General features: G+C 41.4%; 1 protein-coding gene and 1 long non-coding RNA gene across 4 annotated transcripts in view; one reads left to right on the forward strand and one right to left on the reverse strand.

The window, feature by feature from the left end:
• Window positions 1-10,140, forward strand: part of LOC137468396 (uncharacterized) — a 31,817-nt gene extending 21,677 nt beyond the window's left edge. The window contains exon 2 of the long non-coding RNA XR_010995911.1: window positions 8,108-10,140. This is a non-coding gene — a long non-coding RNA (uncharacterized lncRNA). The remainder of the gene's footprint in view (window positions 1-8,107) is intronic.
• The window catches only part of SHROOM2 (shroom family member 2), a 117,998-nt gene continuing 109,517 nt past the window's right edge, over window positions 9,681-18,161 (reverse strand). For all 3 annotated transcript variants that reach the window (XM_068180094.1, XM_068180096.1, XM_068180095.1), the window contains exons 9-10: window positions 16,491-16,763; window positions 9,681-12,493 (exon numbers count right to left, since the gene is read on the reverse strand). In XM_068180094.1, coding sequence (XP_068036195.1) covers window positions 12,227-12,493; window positions 16,491-16,763 — 540 coding nt within the window. In that variant the 3' untranslated portion in view covers window positions 9,681-12,226. The remainder of the gene's footprint in view (window positions 12,494-16,490; window positions 16,764-18,161) is intronic.

Genomic DNA, 18,161 nt, shown 5'->3' on the forward strand with positions numbered 1-18,161 from the left:
AAGCTTGGTCTCAAAAGACAAGTAAGTTTATTTCATAGACATACCCTGAAATAGCGAGGCCTCATTGAAAAATTCTTCTCATTGTAACATGCACAATGGCTGGTCATTGCTATCATACAGAAGGCTGAAAAATGTCATTAATTCATATCCTCCTGTTTTCTGCATCACCTTTAATCCTCTCCTGATGTATTTTCCAGCTGATGCCAGTTCACTGGTTCTTTGTGCAGGTAATGCAGCCTGGCCATGACAACAAAGTCTTGTCCTCTCCTGCAGCTCACCAGCCTGGGATCTCCTCTCTGGCTGCTCACAGTTGGATGGGGTTGGTTTGGTGCACAGGCAAACTGAGCTGCTCAGGCTCTGCTCTCACGTGACAAGAAGCCCAACACACGCCCCCACCCCCGGTGGGCTGCTGACATCTGCCAGACTCCAGGATGGCCTTCTGACATCCTGACAGGGCTGCTGATTCACAAGGACAGCATCCTTGGGCAGTAGGCAGCTGGCAGATAGATTCCTTTTCTTGCATTTAATAACTGTCTGGGACAAAATTTGCAGGCAAAACCATTGCTGATTTTACACATGAAGCTGCTGCATACCCCTATTTGTCTCACCCTGCAATAGGAGGGGCATACACTATTCCTAGAAGAACAATACTCACCAAAAACTGTCTCTGACCTATTTCTTCTCAGTCCCAAAAAAACAAGGCAAACAAAAAACAACATGACAACAAAACCAAATTCACTATGATGTTTAAGAGATCAAATTGTACTGAAAAATAATGAGGTCAATATATTTGTCAGCCACCATCACTACAGTGAAGTTTAATTCCACTGGAAATCTACAGTTCTCAATCTGCAATAACAACCAGCAGCATAAGCATCATTACATTGGTGAGAAATACAATACACAAAAAACAGAATGGAAGAAGATAGGAAGCAAATGACAGTATTAAGTGTTTTTTCTTCTCAGTGTATGATTATGAGTTCCATAAACATATTCCTTTTTAGTGTAAGAGTGACAAATTATTAGGAAGCAGATAGAAATTAACTAAGTTTCTGACTACCTTATTTAAAGGAACACATTTTAAACCTAAGACTTTACTGTTCCTTGAATGCCAGTGGTTAATACTTTTTGAGGCAGAAAACATTTGCTTTCTTCCTCCATGGCCTGCACCCAAAGCACATTGAAATCAGTGGAAATAGTTCTGCTGACTTCAAAGACCTTTAGATCAAGCCCAGTCCCTTCTGTGGTTTACAATTTCATTGTTAAATACCACAGAACAGGAAATATTTGTTTCAAGTTATTTTTCCTTTTATTTGCTACACATTGAAAAACCAGCCTGAAAGCAGAACGCTGTGCAAGGTACACTGCCCAGCAAGTGGCACCCCGCAGGCAGCTGAGAGAGCCCCTGAACAGCTCGGAGGCTCAGGTACAAGTACTTTCTCACTTTTTGTTTCTGAGACAAGGCTGCTTCTTCCAGGAAGCACAGCAGCCTCCCTGCAGTGCTTGCCACTCTGTGATCAGTGAATTGGGCATTAGAATTGTTGCATCCTCACTCTTGGTCACTCCCTGCTTGTCTTCAACAGATCATCAGACCAGCAACTCTCCAAATCCAACACTGAACCTAAATGTGGGCCTATAAAACCACTGTTTGAGTCTAAGAAAAGTATTTCCATAAAGACCTCTCCTAACTGTTTACCTTTATGGCTAAACTAAGTTGTCCTTTAAAACTTGGGAAATTCAGAGATGAGACAAACACTTCTACAAACTCAACACATCTCTCATCATTAAGTGCTTCACAGCCCAGCAGCAGCTGACCTTCTGCCTGTTTTGCCCAGGCCTCTTCAAACATGGATTGCAAATACATTGTCAACAGCTGCCTCTGAAGAGGCAACTCACTGCCAGCCTCAAGGGACTCCACAGGGAAGCACTACACATTATCAGATACTCAGCTCAATCCCAAATGATACCAACCTTGTTTCTAGCTGCCAGCAGGTGCTGCTTATTTTTATAGTTAATCCCATAGGCTGGAAAGTATTCTGGCTCCATAGAACTTGCTAATAGGTTTGTTGTGATTATGTCATTATATTTTGTGTGGCCTTGATTTCTCTTCTCTTTTGTGAAGTTCCAAATGAACATCCACAATGTTCAGTCCCTACTATCCTCTGTGTTAGTTCCACTTGTCCAGTGCAGGTGGGATTTAAACACGTTTCAGTCTAAAATTACAGTGCACTTTGACACTACATGAGAGGGATTACATGTTATCCCTCCCAGCAAGAGAAACACTGTTCAATATCCAATTTAGGTAGTACAAGCTAGGGAGACTGTACCTCACTCATGTCTGAACTTGCTTCCTTTCAATCTTGCACAGCACTAATATCCCTAACAATGGTCACATACTTTTTAGTGCTTCTTCTATCCAAAATATGTCAGAGACCTTTTGTCCAGCATCTACACTGCTAGTAGTATCCTCAGAGCCCCTGCTGACACACTAGCATCCCTTTATTTTCGTCCTTAATTTTCCCTAGATTCCCTTATAACTGAGCCAGAAGACTCACAGAAACTTCCTATAAAGAATCTGACCCTTTTAATATTGATCAATTAAAAAACAGGGGGAAGGAGGAACACACAAAACACAGCTGCCCAGGCTACCTCCCGCTTGGGCTGTTTAGACCTTTTCTTCAGAGACCAGCAACGGTAGATCCATTGGAATGGGCTCACGATTAGTTTTTGAAGCAAAATTGAGATTACTATTACAGGCTTAAAAAATTTAAGAGGAATCGTTTCACTGTGATTGTATCTCACAAGGGGCTGATTTAAAAGCAATAAAATTTGTCTTTGGCTCAGAAAGAAATTGATGTTTTTTCCCAGAGATGCAGAACACAAAACCGGGCATGCATGAAATGAAGGGCTGCTAAAATTAGATGCACTCTTGTGGTTTGGGTAGGCTCCTGGTTATTCCCAGATACCCAAAAGTAGGTCATTCAAAGCTTAACAAAGACATTTCCCTCAGACTTGACATTTTAGAGCCAGTTGAAAAGACCACCTGACGGGAGAATGTTATCAACACGTCACACTGGGGTTTCACTCTGCCTTGGCAATGTTTCTGAGAGAGCTGCAGTGCTACACCACCAGGCTTTTCTCACTTCACTGCAGCTGTTTTAGCAGCTTATTCTTATCAGCTGTTAGAAGTGACAAGGAAATCAAATACCAATGAATTTTCATTAAAGGAAATGAAAGTAAAAGATCAATAGAAACCTTTAGCTGCTAACAGAGCATGGGGTTTTAACAGCTTTACAAAGCAAATCCCCGCATAAATGATGGGGAAGTATTATAGTAATAGTTTAGGAGAACCATATAAATAACTGGTTGATCATGGCCATGATCTGACAAAGGAAATCTTTAGGATCTTTACTGACACCCTAAAAGGGTTTCTCTACTTTTGCCCCAATTCCTGGCTACTGTAATAGCTAAACAATGACTGTGATCTTTCATCTGACCAGTACCCTATTTAGATTAATGCAGTAGGAAGTAGATAGAAATATTCTGGTGACCCAGAACACAAGTAAAAGAGGATACTGCAGAAAGCAAAACAGATTTCTTAGGAAAACCTGAACAGCCACAAGCTGTATGCCAGTGGAGAGCAGGATGCAGCTCTTTAAAGAGCTCCAGACAGGGCAAATTCCTTAAACATGTGAAGGGAAGTTGCTTTTCAAAAGCATTTTATTCCATCATCTCCAGTGCAAAGGCAGGACAGCTCTACTATTTATCCTTGTGCTGGTCTGTCATTTACTTGGGCAGGGGGGAAAAGAAGTGTCACACTGCCCCTGCTTTCCCTCAAAGCCCTACCATAGCCACCATACAAATTACAAGGCAGAGATGAAAGGTCATCAGAGCTTGGGACAGTTTCAAAATGTGGGGACAACCACCTGGAAGGTTCTGATAAGAGGGTTATGCTTTTATGGATAACTAAATTGGTCAGTATCACGGCCTGGGGCCCCGGGGGTCCGTCTGGGCCCCCGGGCAGCTGCCGCTGTAGGTGTCCTGGACAGCGTTGTGCTGATGAGGCACAACCTCTCTGGGTCCCTCGGGCTAGCTCCCAGCTGCAGGCAACCTTAGTGAGCACTCTTGAGTGATTTCAGCTCTGTGGGTTCAGCTCTTAGTGATTCCAGCTCTGAGCTCGCAAAGGTGCCTCGGCAGACGCAGGGATTGAGAGAGGAGAAGCCTGTGTAGAGTTCCGCAGCGGTGTCTTTATTATCAGGGTCCTGTGAAGGGTTCCAGTGACAGCTCTTCCGCTGAACTGGGCAGAGATGGGGGTTTAAATAGGCTACTGGGGTGTTGGAAATTGTCCAGTGGCCAGGGTTGAGGAGAATACGATCTATAGCCTTACAGAGAGATAACAAGGGTCCGAGGACGGAAGAGGGGCTGCTTTGGTCCACTCACCACGACTCTGCATTTCTTGTCTTAGGCGGGTAACTGCCAGGGAGGCCTTGCAGGGCCTCTGACGGCTACAGGTCAGCACAGGAGCACTGCTAGGGAACCCCACATGTAGGAGACCAAACAAAAGCAAACTTAGTAACTAATTGAACCAGTAAAAGGAGAAGGGTTTGTGGCAGTTCCCATAGGTGCATGTGTAGAGGGGGTCTATAATGGAAGAAAAAAAAATTGTCTGAGCCATGCTGCCTGGAGTGTTCAAGCCAAGGTCTTGCAAACTCCTGCCTGTTTTCCTGACCTGTCAGCTCCAAAAACCATGTTATAATTACTGCTGCTCTTTAAAGACCCCTGTTATAAAACTGTAGGCAATCTAAATATTTACCAAAGTAGTCACACCTCAGTATGTGACTGTGTAATGTAAGAACAGCAAACACAAAAGGTGGATTTATAGTGACCATAAAATTTTCATTCCCAGTTTCCTGACTTCCAGGGACTTTACGGCCAACCTTCACACTGCACTTTTCCTGACAACAGTACTGCACTCCTGACACCCTTGAACATTTGCATCTGACTTTTATTTTCATGAATCTGTCTTGTACTTGCTGGGTCCTGACAGGGAACTTTCTCTGCTCAAATGAGTCTCATGCTGTATGTGATGCTCAATAGCACACACAGAACAACTTTTAAATCCCAGTTTTGATCAGTGAGTGCTCTTTGTTATGTTATGACATACTCTCTCTACTGTCTAATAATTTACATGAGTCTCTTCTCTCATTTTCCTGTCCTTTGCATAGGATATAGACTGTGGGGTTAGACACAATATTTTAGAAAGTTTATGGAGTTTTCAGCAACACTGCATCACAAATTACTACTTTTCCTGTGTTTCAGCCTTTTTCCTAGAGCACAGAGCTCATGTGAACTGATCATTCACTGTGATCCCACACACATTTAGAGTCTGGTCTATGTCATTGCACTGTCCATGTGATCGCCATAATTTTCTCCTTGATTAATTGCTTTTCATGTCACCATATGAAATGATAATTTGTTTGAACACACCCAGACTACCAATTTTTCTCTGTGCAACTTTCCTCTTCTCTGTTTGCCATACGTGTTGCAAACAGTGACCATTATCACTGGGCTTCTGTTGTAATAATCACTTACTGGTTTGGTGGAACTGCCCATTGCAAAAAATGCTGGTCTGAGTAACTCCACCTTTGCAAAACCAGTGTGACAATGAAGTTTACTCACCTTGGTTTTTTTCTTCCCTGTTGTGTAAAAATAGGAAGTGGTGGGTTTTTAAAAATTCTTTAATGGGGCACATTCTGGTCATTCTTCTCCATGGCGTATTGCTGCTTTCAAATTCACTGATGGCCTACCATGAACTATGTAAGAATGTCCTGGGAACAGAAACCCAAGATCCTCTACTCCCTATTGATGGAAAGGCTGAATATTTAGATCTTCAGCTTCTTGTTCTCTAAATTGTGCTGTCCTGGCAGAACAGAATGATCCAGCTTCAACAGGAACTGGGTATTGGTATTATTGGTAATTGGTATATAATATTCTATTGGATGTAGAATTGGTAGTCTGCCCTCAACCAGAAGCTTGGTATTAAATTGAGCTCCAAAGAGGTGGCAATTAGGTAAGCAAAATCCCAGAGAACAAGCCAGGTCACCCATTCTGTAAATGTGTGTTGTGCTGCAAACACCCTCATCTCCCATCTTGTGTGACTTCAGCATCTCAGCATGTCCAGCTAGGTGGGCTGTTTAGTGAATTTAGGATGACCTCAGAGAAAGGATGACTTCTTCCTCAAAGGGAGGCTTCCTTCTTTGAGGGTCCTTAGTGCCAGAGAGCTGTTCCAGTGTCTCCTGAGCCTATAAAGGGTTGTCACCAAATGCACAGAACATGATGGTCTTATACAGTGAGATCTGAGATTCTGAAATTCCGAGTTATTCCCTGTAACTTTAATTTTGAAGATGCTTTAAGGTATTTTTACGTTATAGTAACTAAAAAGCCTGCCCTAGCACATGGAGACAGAAAACTTCTGCCGTGTCACATATGGAGAAAGAAAAACAGGAAATTCAGAGTCCTGAAGCACTTTACCACTGGTTTAGTTTTATTTCCTTCAGGGCACTGATCCTTCCAGGCTTTCTTGGTTTTCACTTCCTTATGATATGTATCACCACATTAGTAAGAGAATGACTGCTCCACCCCTTTCTAGTCAGTGTTGGCCACTTTCGATCATCACAGATTGTTTTCCCATTTTATCTCTGTGTGAAAAAGCTGCTGAAGCTGCAAATCCCGGGAGTGTCAATGAATAGTTTTCACAGGACTCACGCCTTTCATGTTTAGATACTGAGATAAAAAAATCTTATCTTCCTTCTATTGCTTATTATTTAGCCTGCTACTGCTCATTGTATTTATATTTCTCTGAGGCATTTAGCAAAGACACAAATGTCATTTATCAGTAACAAACACTATGAAGAGCAGACAGCTGGGAAGTGAAACAGATGTTGAAACGAAATTCTTCTCATCAGGAAGATTTTGTTAATTCCTCTCAGACTTTTGGACTTCACAGCTCCACCAAAACAATGTTTTGGTACAACTCTTACAAGCAGACATCCATCACCCCGTTTCCAGAACATGTTCTCCATAAGGAGCCCAACAAATGCTGCTGTCACAAGGAACAGCAGCAAATCAACAACTCGGTAACATCGGCCCACAGCTTCCTCAGAGCCAGTACTGGCTCCTCTTACAGAAGTTGCTGGGAATGAACAGTTTTAGTTAATACAGCTGCAGCTTGGTATGCACTTAAGGCTTTCTTTCACTAATTCCATTAAAATATAGGAACACAGACCTAAAATTCTTGACAGTTCTCACCTGGGACATGTAGCATGCAGGCTTTAAATGCCATTTTGCTGGAGATTTTATGTTACTAAGTAAGTAAGTTTGATTATTTTTCTGTACCTTCCACTACAGCTTCACAGTCACAAATCCATTTACTTTAATTAAAATATCTCCTGTGTTAAGACAATCATGAACAGCAAATTAAAGTATTCCAGAAAAAGATTAAATGCATTGGGAATCTGGGTTGTTCTCTAGTGGCACTGTTGCAGGTTAACAAATGACACCTGGAGAGGAGGAGTTACACAGAATTCCTCCTTCTGCTTCACCCCAGAAGGGATGCCAGAAATCACCAGATATTCTTGGTATCCCACCCCTGGCAGCAGCCAGCACAAGTTAAGTCAGCAGCAGGAGGCAACAGGTAATGGCATTTTGAGGATGCATTTCTTGTTAACTTTACCAGGAAGCAGTTTGTTGCGTGGAGGGGACTTGAGAGGAAGGGAGGACACAGACTCCACTAACACTGATGTGTTTGGCAGTAGTGGAAGGCACATCTTAGCAACAAGGACATCTCCTCCCTGCAAAACTCAGACTGCCTCCAAGACAGATATCAAAGCATCTAAAAATGAAGCCATTGTGTTAAAATGAAGGATTTTTAAGACATGAGAAAAAAATTTGCATTTTTACTAGCCTTGCGCTCAGGAAAGGCTCAACTGCTGTGACTAAAATAAAACTCAGTCTAAAATACACAACAGCCCACTGGCCCACATGGTTACAACCAAGAAAAAGGTGTTTACTGTAGGCTGAACTGAAGTGATACTTCCTCTGCTTGTAGGTGTGCACCTGTAGCCTGAGTGAGAATTACCTCTGACCCAATTTATCGCAATTCAAATTTTCCTCTGGAATGCAATAAGTTAACCTACCTCAAATGGAACAACTTTATTCATAGAAACATTATAAAAGCAGCAGGTAGAAAGAATGAAACCCAAGATTTCACAGGTCAGTTGCTAATTCACATGGATTACCCATCTTACAGTTTATGGACCATTATAATTAGTTTCATGGATCATTATAATTAGTTAAGTTGCAGACTGGAACTGTGGTAAGCAAATGTGATGACCAATTTCCCACAGCTGACAACTGACAATATATAATCCAGTTTAAAGATGTAATTGTTAATTTTCATAACATTCTGTGGGCATTATCTGCTCAAGTATACAGAAAAAAACCAATATATCCTCTAAAAAAATCTGCACAACTGAGAAGCCCTTAATTAGAATAGGCCTTTAAACTTCTGCAATGAATGACCAGACACCACTAAAACAGGAGTTGCTTTCTACTGCATATCATAAGGGCTTGCTAGAGCTACTGGACTGCCAACAGGTTACTTCAGCTGTAGAAACTGAGACAATTAAGTACCCTAAAATTAGTCCCTAGACCTTAGGAAAGAACATTGTGAAATGGTGACTCCTTTGAAATCTGAGGGCCCCAAGTACCCCATGAGAGCAAATAAAGAGCTGAATTTCTGTTTAAAGAAAGGCAATTTTAAAAAATGCAAATGGTACACAAAAACTAGACTGTTATTCCTCTGGAGCTGCCATCCTGGATTATACCCAATGCTCAAAAAAAAAAAAAAGGCACAAACAGGTGGGTCCATCCATGTATAAAGAGAGAGGGAAAAGAAGGGTGAAAAGAAGTTTAGAAAAATCCTGCAAATACCCAAGTATTTTTCTTTCCCTAACTCTCTTTTCCCAGATTTTATAAAGACCTTCACAGACAATCACAGACAATTAATTTCCAGGATCAAGCTATGGTTCTGTGATCACCTCTACTATAAATTTCTGCATACATGCCAGTGTTTCCCAGTGAGGCAGAAGATTCTGCAGTTAATCTGAGAACCCCCATTAAACTGAAGTTTCTGTGAAAGTCTGGTAGAGTTAGAGAATTCACAAGTGATCTGCTCTTGCAAGAAATCTCACGCACCACTGACTTTGGATATTTCCGTATGAAGTATCCATTCTAAACATGGGATGAAGCTGAAATAGTGGAATTGCCCAAGCAGGAAAATCTGAACTGTTCCCCTGGCATGTGCTCTCTAAGTGGGGAGAGACCCATTTATTTTATCACCTCGTAACACATGTTACCTTTCTGCCATCTCATATTCACACTCTTAAAATACTAAATAGACACAAAACACATTTCTGGTACTTACACTGGGAACTTGAGAATGATTAATTACTCAACACATTAAATAAGCTGTACAATGACAACAAACTACTTCAGACCACATGACAACTGGCCTGGCCTTGAAAAGCACTATTGATGGGCACCACGAGATGGCCAACACTGCAAAGCAGCAAAGCAAAGCAGAAGCTTTTGACATTAACACTGCACACAAAAACTAACTCTACATTGAAATATACAGTTTATTTTCTCGAAGTCAAGCAATACCATTTATCAGTAGGTACATGTTAAGTGTCAGGCAGGAAAACTGTACATTTTCGCTCTGGGCTGCAGGATCCAAACAGATGGAGAAGCATTGTGGAAATCTTTCACTATACAAAGAGATCTAGAATTGAGAACACAAAGGATGAAGAAACAGCCATCCCCAGGACGCCAAAGGCAAAACATTAGCACCAGATTTTTTTCAAAAAGCAACAGTAGAGCTATTTACAGATTTACATATAACATTGGGAGGCCATCTTCACGTTTCCAGGGTGAGTGATTTTCAAAAGTTTTGAAAAAGGAAAGGATATATTAGTGTCTACGCAACTGTTCTGTGAAAAGGATAATGGATATAGCTTTCACAATATTGCTACCTTTTATCAGAGATCTAAATCAAAGTACTGTATACAAACACATTGTAATTATATTATTCTTCACATTTCACATACACATTTCAGAGTAACCACAATATGTAAAATTTTTAAAATGCCACAGATAAAACAATGCACACTTTTCTCCAAGCTAAGACAAGCATAATTTATGTTTAGTTTTGGGTTTGTTACAGTTAAGGGATAGGTTTAAGGACAAAGGGACCAGTTGTCCTAGGAACATAGCAGCAAATAACTGAGATGCCAGAAGACTCCATTTCTGAACTAGGAGGGAGAAACTAAGGTCAGCTGTAGGTCTTGTAAAATGGTAGCTCCATTTGACCTCAACTGATGCACATCAACATAACTTCAATTAAAATTTGGTCCAGGTATACAAAGTAGTGCACGATAAGGGTGTGTGCAGGGGCAACAGTCCTTTTAATGTTTGCACCTGTTTGTAAAGGACTGGTTCCAGAGGATTTCTGTTCCCCAGTTCCCCAACTCACAAGGCACTGATCTGTGCCTTTCCAGTTCTCTCCCCACAAAAGAGAGGATTCAGGTAAGAAGGACAGAAAAACTCTTGTGAATGCTGCCATACTGCAGGAGTAGTGGGAAGAATCGTTTGCTCTCTTTTCAACAGATGACTGTACTTTCAACCTGCTTAGCTACAGACTGGCATTCACATCAGCCTTGAAAATGGCTTGTGGTTGGGGAACCTATTTGTCTGAGGAGAGATAAATCTTTTCCTTACGACAATGGAAATGGCATATACACAAAGTCTTCCCAGACTTTCTCTGCCTGCAAAACTTTATCTTAACATAGAACTTGACACTTAAGACACTACAGAATTTTACTGCAGGTATCTATGCAAGTCAGCATAACCCATTACTGTGCTGCAAACATGAGTTAGCACCTCTTTTTAGAGCTACTGGAAATTATCTAAGTCAATGGCAGTATTAGGAGATCAGATTAGTGATCTGATACTGTGAACTAACATCCTCTCCTTTATCACTGTTCAATGGAAAAAACAAGCAAACAGCCCCACTTATGTTCACAGTTACAACACAGTTGCTCCAAGTAATGCACAGTATTTACACAGCAGAATTGTTTCTATTGCATTTGGTAGTCTGAGAAAGAGGAACAAATAGCATTATGTAGGTCAACTTCAGTATAACTTAATTGCCTATATAAAACCATCACAATGTTGAGCAACCAGAAGAAAAACACAAACAGTGTCCTTAAAACCTACATTTATTTCCACGAAGTGTAGTGGGTTTGGGACAAGAAGAATAAAAACATGCATAAAAAGCACAAAAAGGCAAACGAGCCTTCTAAATAATTTAGATTAAAAATGTTTTGAATAAAATCAGCACAGTACTTCCAGCCCATTTCTTAAATCAAGTACAACTTGGTAAAGAAAATCACTTGCATTGCATTAAGAGGGTGTACAAATATGTCTTGCAAAATAATTAAAAAAAAAATCTTCAGCAAGGTAGGCATTAGGTAATTTGCAAGCCGCTTAAGAAGCATTGAACTGGACTGATTTTAAAGTAGTTTTCGGCAAGGGGAAAGTGCCATCCTATATACAATATTACAAAAAAGTGTCTGATGCCACAGGATCAGAGTGACACTGTATTTCAGCAATCTGAATATATTAGCTATAAGATGCATGCTTCCCCTATTTAATGTGTCTTTAAAAAACCATAAAAACCCACTAAATTTAGAGCTTCTAAATGTGTGTGCATTTGTGAATTGCTGTAGGGTTTCCCAGCAGACTGTGCAGCATCTGAACATAAAGGAAGTATACAACCTATTCTAAAAACCATTGTTTGCATGCACAGACTTTGAACATACTGAGCAGAAAGGTTAAGAGTCTCTCCCCTTTTGTGGAGCTTTCTGGAAGTTAAGCAATGAAGAACAGCTGTAGAGTCCAGCAATAAAAATGTGTTCTAAAAAATTAAATACATCATTCAAAAAAATGAAAGAGAGCATTATTGCTGTTGTGAGAGCTATTTTTCTCTTGTGCACTTGTTTCTCTACCAGACACTCAAGCAAGCCAAGAGACTCATTTGTATACTTGGAAACTGCCCTATCCCTTCCTTCTTTTCCATTTTTCCCATTGTTGGTTGCACTCAGTGCCCTTATTTGAGCCGCTCAGGTTGGAGGCTGTCAGTCAGACACTTCAGCTGCTCCTCCCCCAACTTGATCTTGTCCTCAAGCTCTCGCTGCTCAATGATGAGGGCTGACTTCATTTTCACAAAGTGCTCATAGTCTGCTAAGTTCTCCTCGCTCAAGTAGTTCGCCAAAATGTCAAAGACAATGCGCTCTCGACGATCCAGGTTTTCCTTCAGTTCCTTTGCATCCTCATGTTGCTGGGTCAGCAGCTTTTGCTTATCTACCAATGTCCGCTTAGGAGAAAAGAAAAACAGTTAAAAATTCTCTGGGTTCACTAGGTTGGGACAACAGCTTCAAAGCTCAATTCTCAAGTCTGTTTTATCTACAGAGATGTTCCTGAATATTTAGAAAGGTGGAAAAAGAACATGCCTTAAAATTTAGACTAATAAAATGCATTAACAAACTGATAAAAAAACATAGTAAATCAATGAAAGGTGCACAATTACTTTCTGTTGGCCTCAAAAGCATTATTTCAAAGATTCCTTTACTATTTAATAGTTATAAATAGCGGTATACAATATAGTTGCCTTTGAAGAATAGTTTGTACAGACCAGTTAATGGAGCCATTTGTTCTTATACAGCTCCTGACACTGTATTTTGCAATTCTGCTGCATCCACAAGCCTCCCTGACGACATGTGAAGTTCTGTGGTCTTCAGACATGAGCAAGAGTGAAAGCTGAGGCAAGACAAGAGAAGGGCAAAAGGGAAGCAAAAGAAAGAGGACAGCAGAAGACAGCAGCCTCTCCGCCAGCATCACCTGTCTGTACAGCCAACAGTCCCACCTGAATCACCCAGCTGCACTCCTTTGGCAGTACGTGGAGAGAAACAGGAGCACCATCAATCCAGCCTATTTCAGATGTCTGCCGACAAGCGATTGCTTTTTTCCAGTGACAGAGTATGGCTGGCTTACTCTGACATCAAGAATCCTATACAGATGTCTGAACTTAATTAAAAAGCGTCCCTAAGAGGTACCAATCCATAACTTCTAGCTTGGCTTCAGAGATGAATTTTCTTTGAGAAGCTTTCTTCAAATAAACCTCAGTCTGTTCTAATAAACGTGTCCATCTTTTTAATTTGCACCTTCTGTTAAATCACATATGCTGTTTAATAAGCCTGAAGGATTTACAGAGAAGTGTTTTTGTAGGATGTAAAACAGTCTTTTCAAGATGGAAGTATGAGACAAAGGGGGCTACAGATGAGTGAGCTTTAATAAACCTACCTGTCAGAGTTGCACATGCATCCTGTGCTGACTCTTTCTACAGACAGACCAAAGCTCAAAAGTGAAATGTTTTCAGATTTGTGCTCTCAATGTACTTAAAATACACAGCCTAGATAAACTCAGGATCCAAGACAGCTATGGAAGACAAGTCAGAAAAATCACACACTATTAGAAAAAACAGTTGAATCTTCCCCTGAGCTTATGCCAGGGGAAAAAAATCCTACTGCAAGTTGCAAGCAGAATTATCTGCTGCAAAGAGATGGAACTAAAAGTTCTCCTGAACTCACCAGGACAAGTAGCAGACAGCCTCAAACCTAGAAGTGTGACTAGACTGCTCCCAGGGCAGCCTTGCAGGCCTGTGCATGCTGAGCAGCAGTTAACTAGCCAGAATCTGATGAATGCAAGAGGGTGTGGACACAAAGCACCAGCAATAAGAAGACACTGGCCTTGCTGTGTAAGAGGAAGGGTGCTGGTATCTCTTCAGATGAAGCCCTTTTCGGAAGCTGAATTTGAAATACCTGATACTGTTCCCTGTGGCAAAAAAAAAAAAAAAAAAAAAAAAAAAAACCACCACCACCCACCTATAGCAGAGTATCTGACTGTCAAAGTATTAACTCAGCAGTCATTATTTGACTGCCTTTTATTGAGGGAGTCTGGTAAGCCGTTGCTGGCTCCTAGAAAGTGGAAAGCTATCAGAGCAATGTTTATTAGACAACATCATATTGGAGAGAAAAATCAGTGGTCACTGGGAATATGCTCCCCAACAATGGAAGTAAAATCCTCTGTTTTGTTTATATGGTACAATCGTGGTTCACCATATATTATCATCTGACCTACTAAATTACTAAAGGACAACCAAAAAAGCCACAACACCAGTCTAAATTCAACACTTCAAGATACATTTCACAGAATCATGAAATGGTTTGGGTTGCAAGGCACCTTAAAGATCACGTAGTTCCAAGCCCTGCTCTTATCAGACCAGGTTGCTCAAAGCCCCATCCAACCTGATCTTGAATATTTCCAGGGAGGAGGGCACGTACCTCCTGAGGCCTGTTCCAGGGCCTCATCACCCTCAGGAAAGAACCTCTTCCTAACATGTTATCTAAACCTGTCCTCCTTCACCCGCAGGCCATTCTCTCTTGCCCTATCACTACATGCCCTTGTAAAAACTCCCTCTGGTAAGCCCCCTTTAGGTACTGGCAGGCTGCTCTAAGACCTCTCTGGTGTTCTCTTCTCCAGGCTGAGCAGCCCCAACTCTCTGCTTGAGCAGTGCTCAGACCTCTGATTAACAGAGTGGCATTACTCTGGAAGGGCTCCAACAGGTCTATGTCTTTCTTGTGTTTTGTGCCCTAGAGCTGGATGCAGCACTGCATCCACTTACAGGAGCAGAATCCCCTCCCTTGACCTGCTGGCCACTCTGCTCTTGATACAGCCCAGGACATGTTTGGCTCTCTGGGCTGCAAGTGCACATTGCTGGGTCATGTTGAACTTTTCATCCACCAATACCCCCAAGTCTTCCTCTCCAGGGCTCATCTCAGTCCTGATGGATGTCTCCTGATGTTACTATGGCAAGATTGGTGTCAGTGCATGTGAAGATGAATGGGGATTGAAATATGTTAGGGATTTGGAGTTCTGTCAGTATAAATTTGACATCAGAACACACAGACAATTTCTGACTGTCCTTTCTACACCACCTCCTCACCATCTTCCTTTTCCACATCCAGCCAGTAAGCTATTTTTATCACAGCTCTCAAACTGGGTTTCCTGTGAGCACAAATCTTGGTAGCTCCTTCGCCATCACACAACTGCAACCACACTTAGAAAAAAAGTCTAATGAGGGATTAAATTTCTCCAAGTGTCAGAAGCTTTGATCTGCCCTTTAATAAGCTGTCAAATACTTTCCTTTCCACCTCAGTCAGAGAGAAGTCTGAACAGCCATTAATCAAGTATGTTGGGGCCAAGCAGCAAAAGCACAGCTTCAGATCAGTCCCAGCACTTACTGGTTCTTATGTGTGAAATAATGCAACAGGCTGAAGAAACAACATGAAGCCACAGCCTGTGGAAAAAATTCTGTTAGAACACTTAGGTGGACTGTTGGCATTTCAGTCCACAGCTACAAGCCAAAAATCCTACTTCACATTCATTTAACCGTAGAAGCTAAACTCACTCGAAACACACACCCCCTCCACACTCTCTATTTATTTTAGCCTAAGTTTCACACTATCTACATCTCTCCTTTGGTGCATATCTGTATAGCTATCTATCTCCTTCCTAGGTTAGGCCTGATGGGATCTGAAGTTAAAAAAATTGCTGCAGGCAGAGGTGGGATTCAACAGGTTAAGAGCACCTTGAATACTCCTGCTCCTGAAATTTTCAGTTCTGTTGGGAGTCCTCCACATTACTACCAGGCTATTCTGCCTGGGTGAAACATGTTTTCTACTGAAAAATTCTTTTTGCCATGCCTCCCCCTGTTCCCCCCCCTTTCCCCCCATTTTTTTAAAAGGCTTGTCCTGTTGCTTCTTGCTCCTGCTCCTCACTAGGCATTGTGGAAGGAAGCTGTAGTAGATGAGAAGCATTTTTTTTAACAACCTTATAGATTTGCATCAAGATCCGCACTGAGTATAAAGAAGTCTGCGAGCTTTCTGCATTACAGCACACACACTCATTTCACATCTTGAATTGTTACCATATTTTTGTTTGCCTCCTTTTTATGCTCTTATCAGTAGATTCCCTTTTTCTTTAAACTTTTGCCAAGAAGTCTGTTTTCTAGTATGTTGCACCCCAAACCCACTTTTTCTCAGCAAGCCACTTGTAGTTTCAGTATTCCAAGAAAAGAAGGCAAAGAGGAATGTTTTAAGAAATCTTAAAAAAAAAAAAAATCTCTCTTATGAGATTTATCTACACACTATCCCTCATGTTGAGCGCTGCGACTTAGATAAACAAAACCAGGCAAACTCCCCTCTCCCATGAGCTTCCCTAAATGTAGGAATATTGTTGTTGGCCCTTCTCACCCGTTCTTCTGGAGAGGTGCTGTCATCCAGGTTATTGAGGGCATTTTCCACCCGGGCCAGACGACCAGACAGGGACAGCAGGAGGTTGACCACTTTGTCAAGGTCGCCAATAAACATCTTGAATTTGTCAAACTCATTTGGTTTGCAGACTTCTTTCACAATGGCCTCTACCTCCTCTCCCAGGATATTGTTTGCTTGGATGTCTTCCAGAAGTGTCTCCCGTGCTTCTCTCAGCACCTGCAGCTTCCTACTAATGCTGTCAATAAGTTCTTGCTGTGGAAAATAAAGGAGATAAGACTTTATTAGCACTACTGCATTTTCCCCTACTTCTGAAAGTAATGTCAGCTAGCACTCTAATACATTTCCAACTTCCATGAGGCATTGATAATGAGTGCATTACAAATAAATTGCCTGTGTCAAAGGTCTACACCTCTGCATTCAAAGGTTCAGAACACAGTTGCACAATGCTCAGCTAAAGACCTGTGCTAAAGCAAATTACCTTTGTGGAAATGGATGAAGGTTTTTCACCCTACTAAGAAGCCTTCCTGCTTTTTCTTTGAGCAGCTTTAAAGCCGCTATGAACAGCAGAAAGTACAGCATGTGTCTATGTCTCTAAATATCAGGTCATGTCCATAACACCTTGCTGAAGAGCTACACTTAGGAAGATACACAGTACTAGAAAAACAATCCTGTATTTTCCACATGATGCAGTTAAAACTAGGGCACTGTCAAGCTTTCTTTTCCTTTCTGCATAATATTAGCATTCCTCCAATAGCAGTCCTTCCACTCGCAGAAAATCTTAGCATTAACAGTGCTTTACAACATTTCTGCAGGGTATTCATAATCCCTAGAGCACAGGGAATAAAATCTACTGTGTTGTACAAAGCAGCTCTGCGCAAAGCTGTGCAAAGTGGCTCTGCCAAAGGACCAAAGAAGCATCACTGTCCCAGGCCAGGCAAATACACAGCCTCACTTCAAGTCTGGGGGGCTTCTGTACTATAGTCCCCACTGCCTGAGGTACACTTGCACTGCCTTAGAAAAGCATGTCAGGTGCAGAACCAGCAGAAACCAGACCAAGAATCCAGATCTCCTTTGATCACCTGTGGTCCCTCTGTGCTACTTCCCTGCATTTGGGAAAGAGGTCCTGCTTCTTACATGCCCATTAGCTTTTGCCAGTGCACAAGTGGTGTAAGTTAGTTCAGTCAGCTGTCAACTCTGAGATCACTCACATCCTAAAAATGCCTTGGTCATTTAAATGTAGGTGCCTATATGATATTCAGCTAATTTCAGGTAAGAAAAATTTCCAAAGCGTTCTCTAAACACACACCTCAGTATTCCACTTCAGTGCAAATTCTGAATGAAAATGACATCCTTTAAAATAGTCATTATTTCACAGTACTCCTAGCTTTCTTTTTAATTACTCATGACATTCTTTAGGAACTCTACTTTCTAAATGCAAATCTGATTACAAGCCTTCATGATTACTGAGAAACATACTGATAGCAGCTGCTGCTCACAGAGGCCACTGAACAGTCATTGCCAATTTATTTTGGGAACAAAAATCAGCACAAAACAAAGTCTGTCATCTTAACAGAAAGCAACTACACCATGAAAATATAACAGCCTTTTTGAAAGTAGAAATTCAACCCATGGATTATCAATACTGGTCTT

Source organism: Anomalospiza imberbis, chromosome 2, assembly GCF_031753505.1.
Source record: "Anomalospiza imberbis isolate Cuckoo-Finch-1a 21T00152 chromosome 2, ASM3175350v1, whole genome shotgun sequence".
NCBI classification, from domain to species: Eukaryota; Metazoa; Chordata; class Aves; order Passeriformes; family Viduidae; genus Anomalospiza; species Anomalospiza imberbis.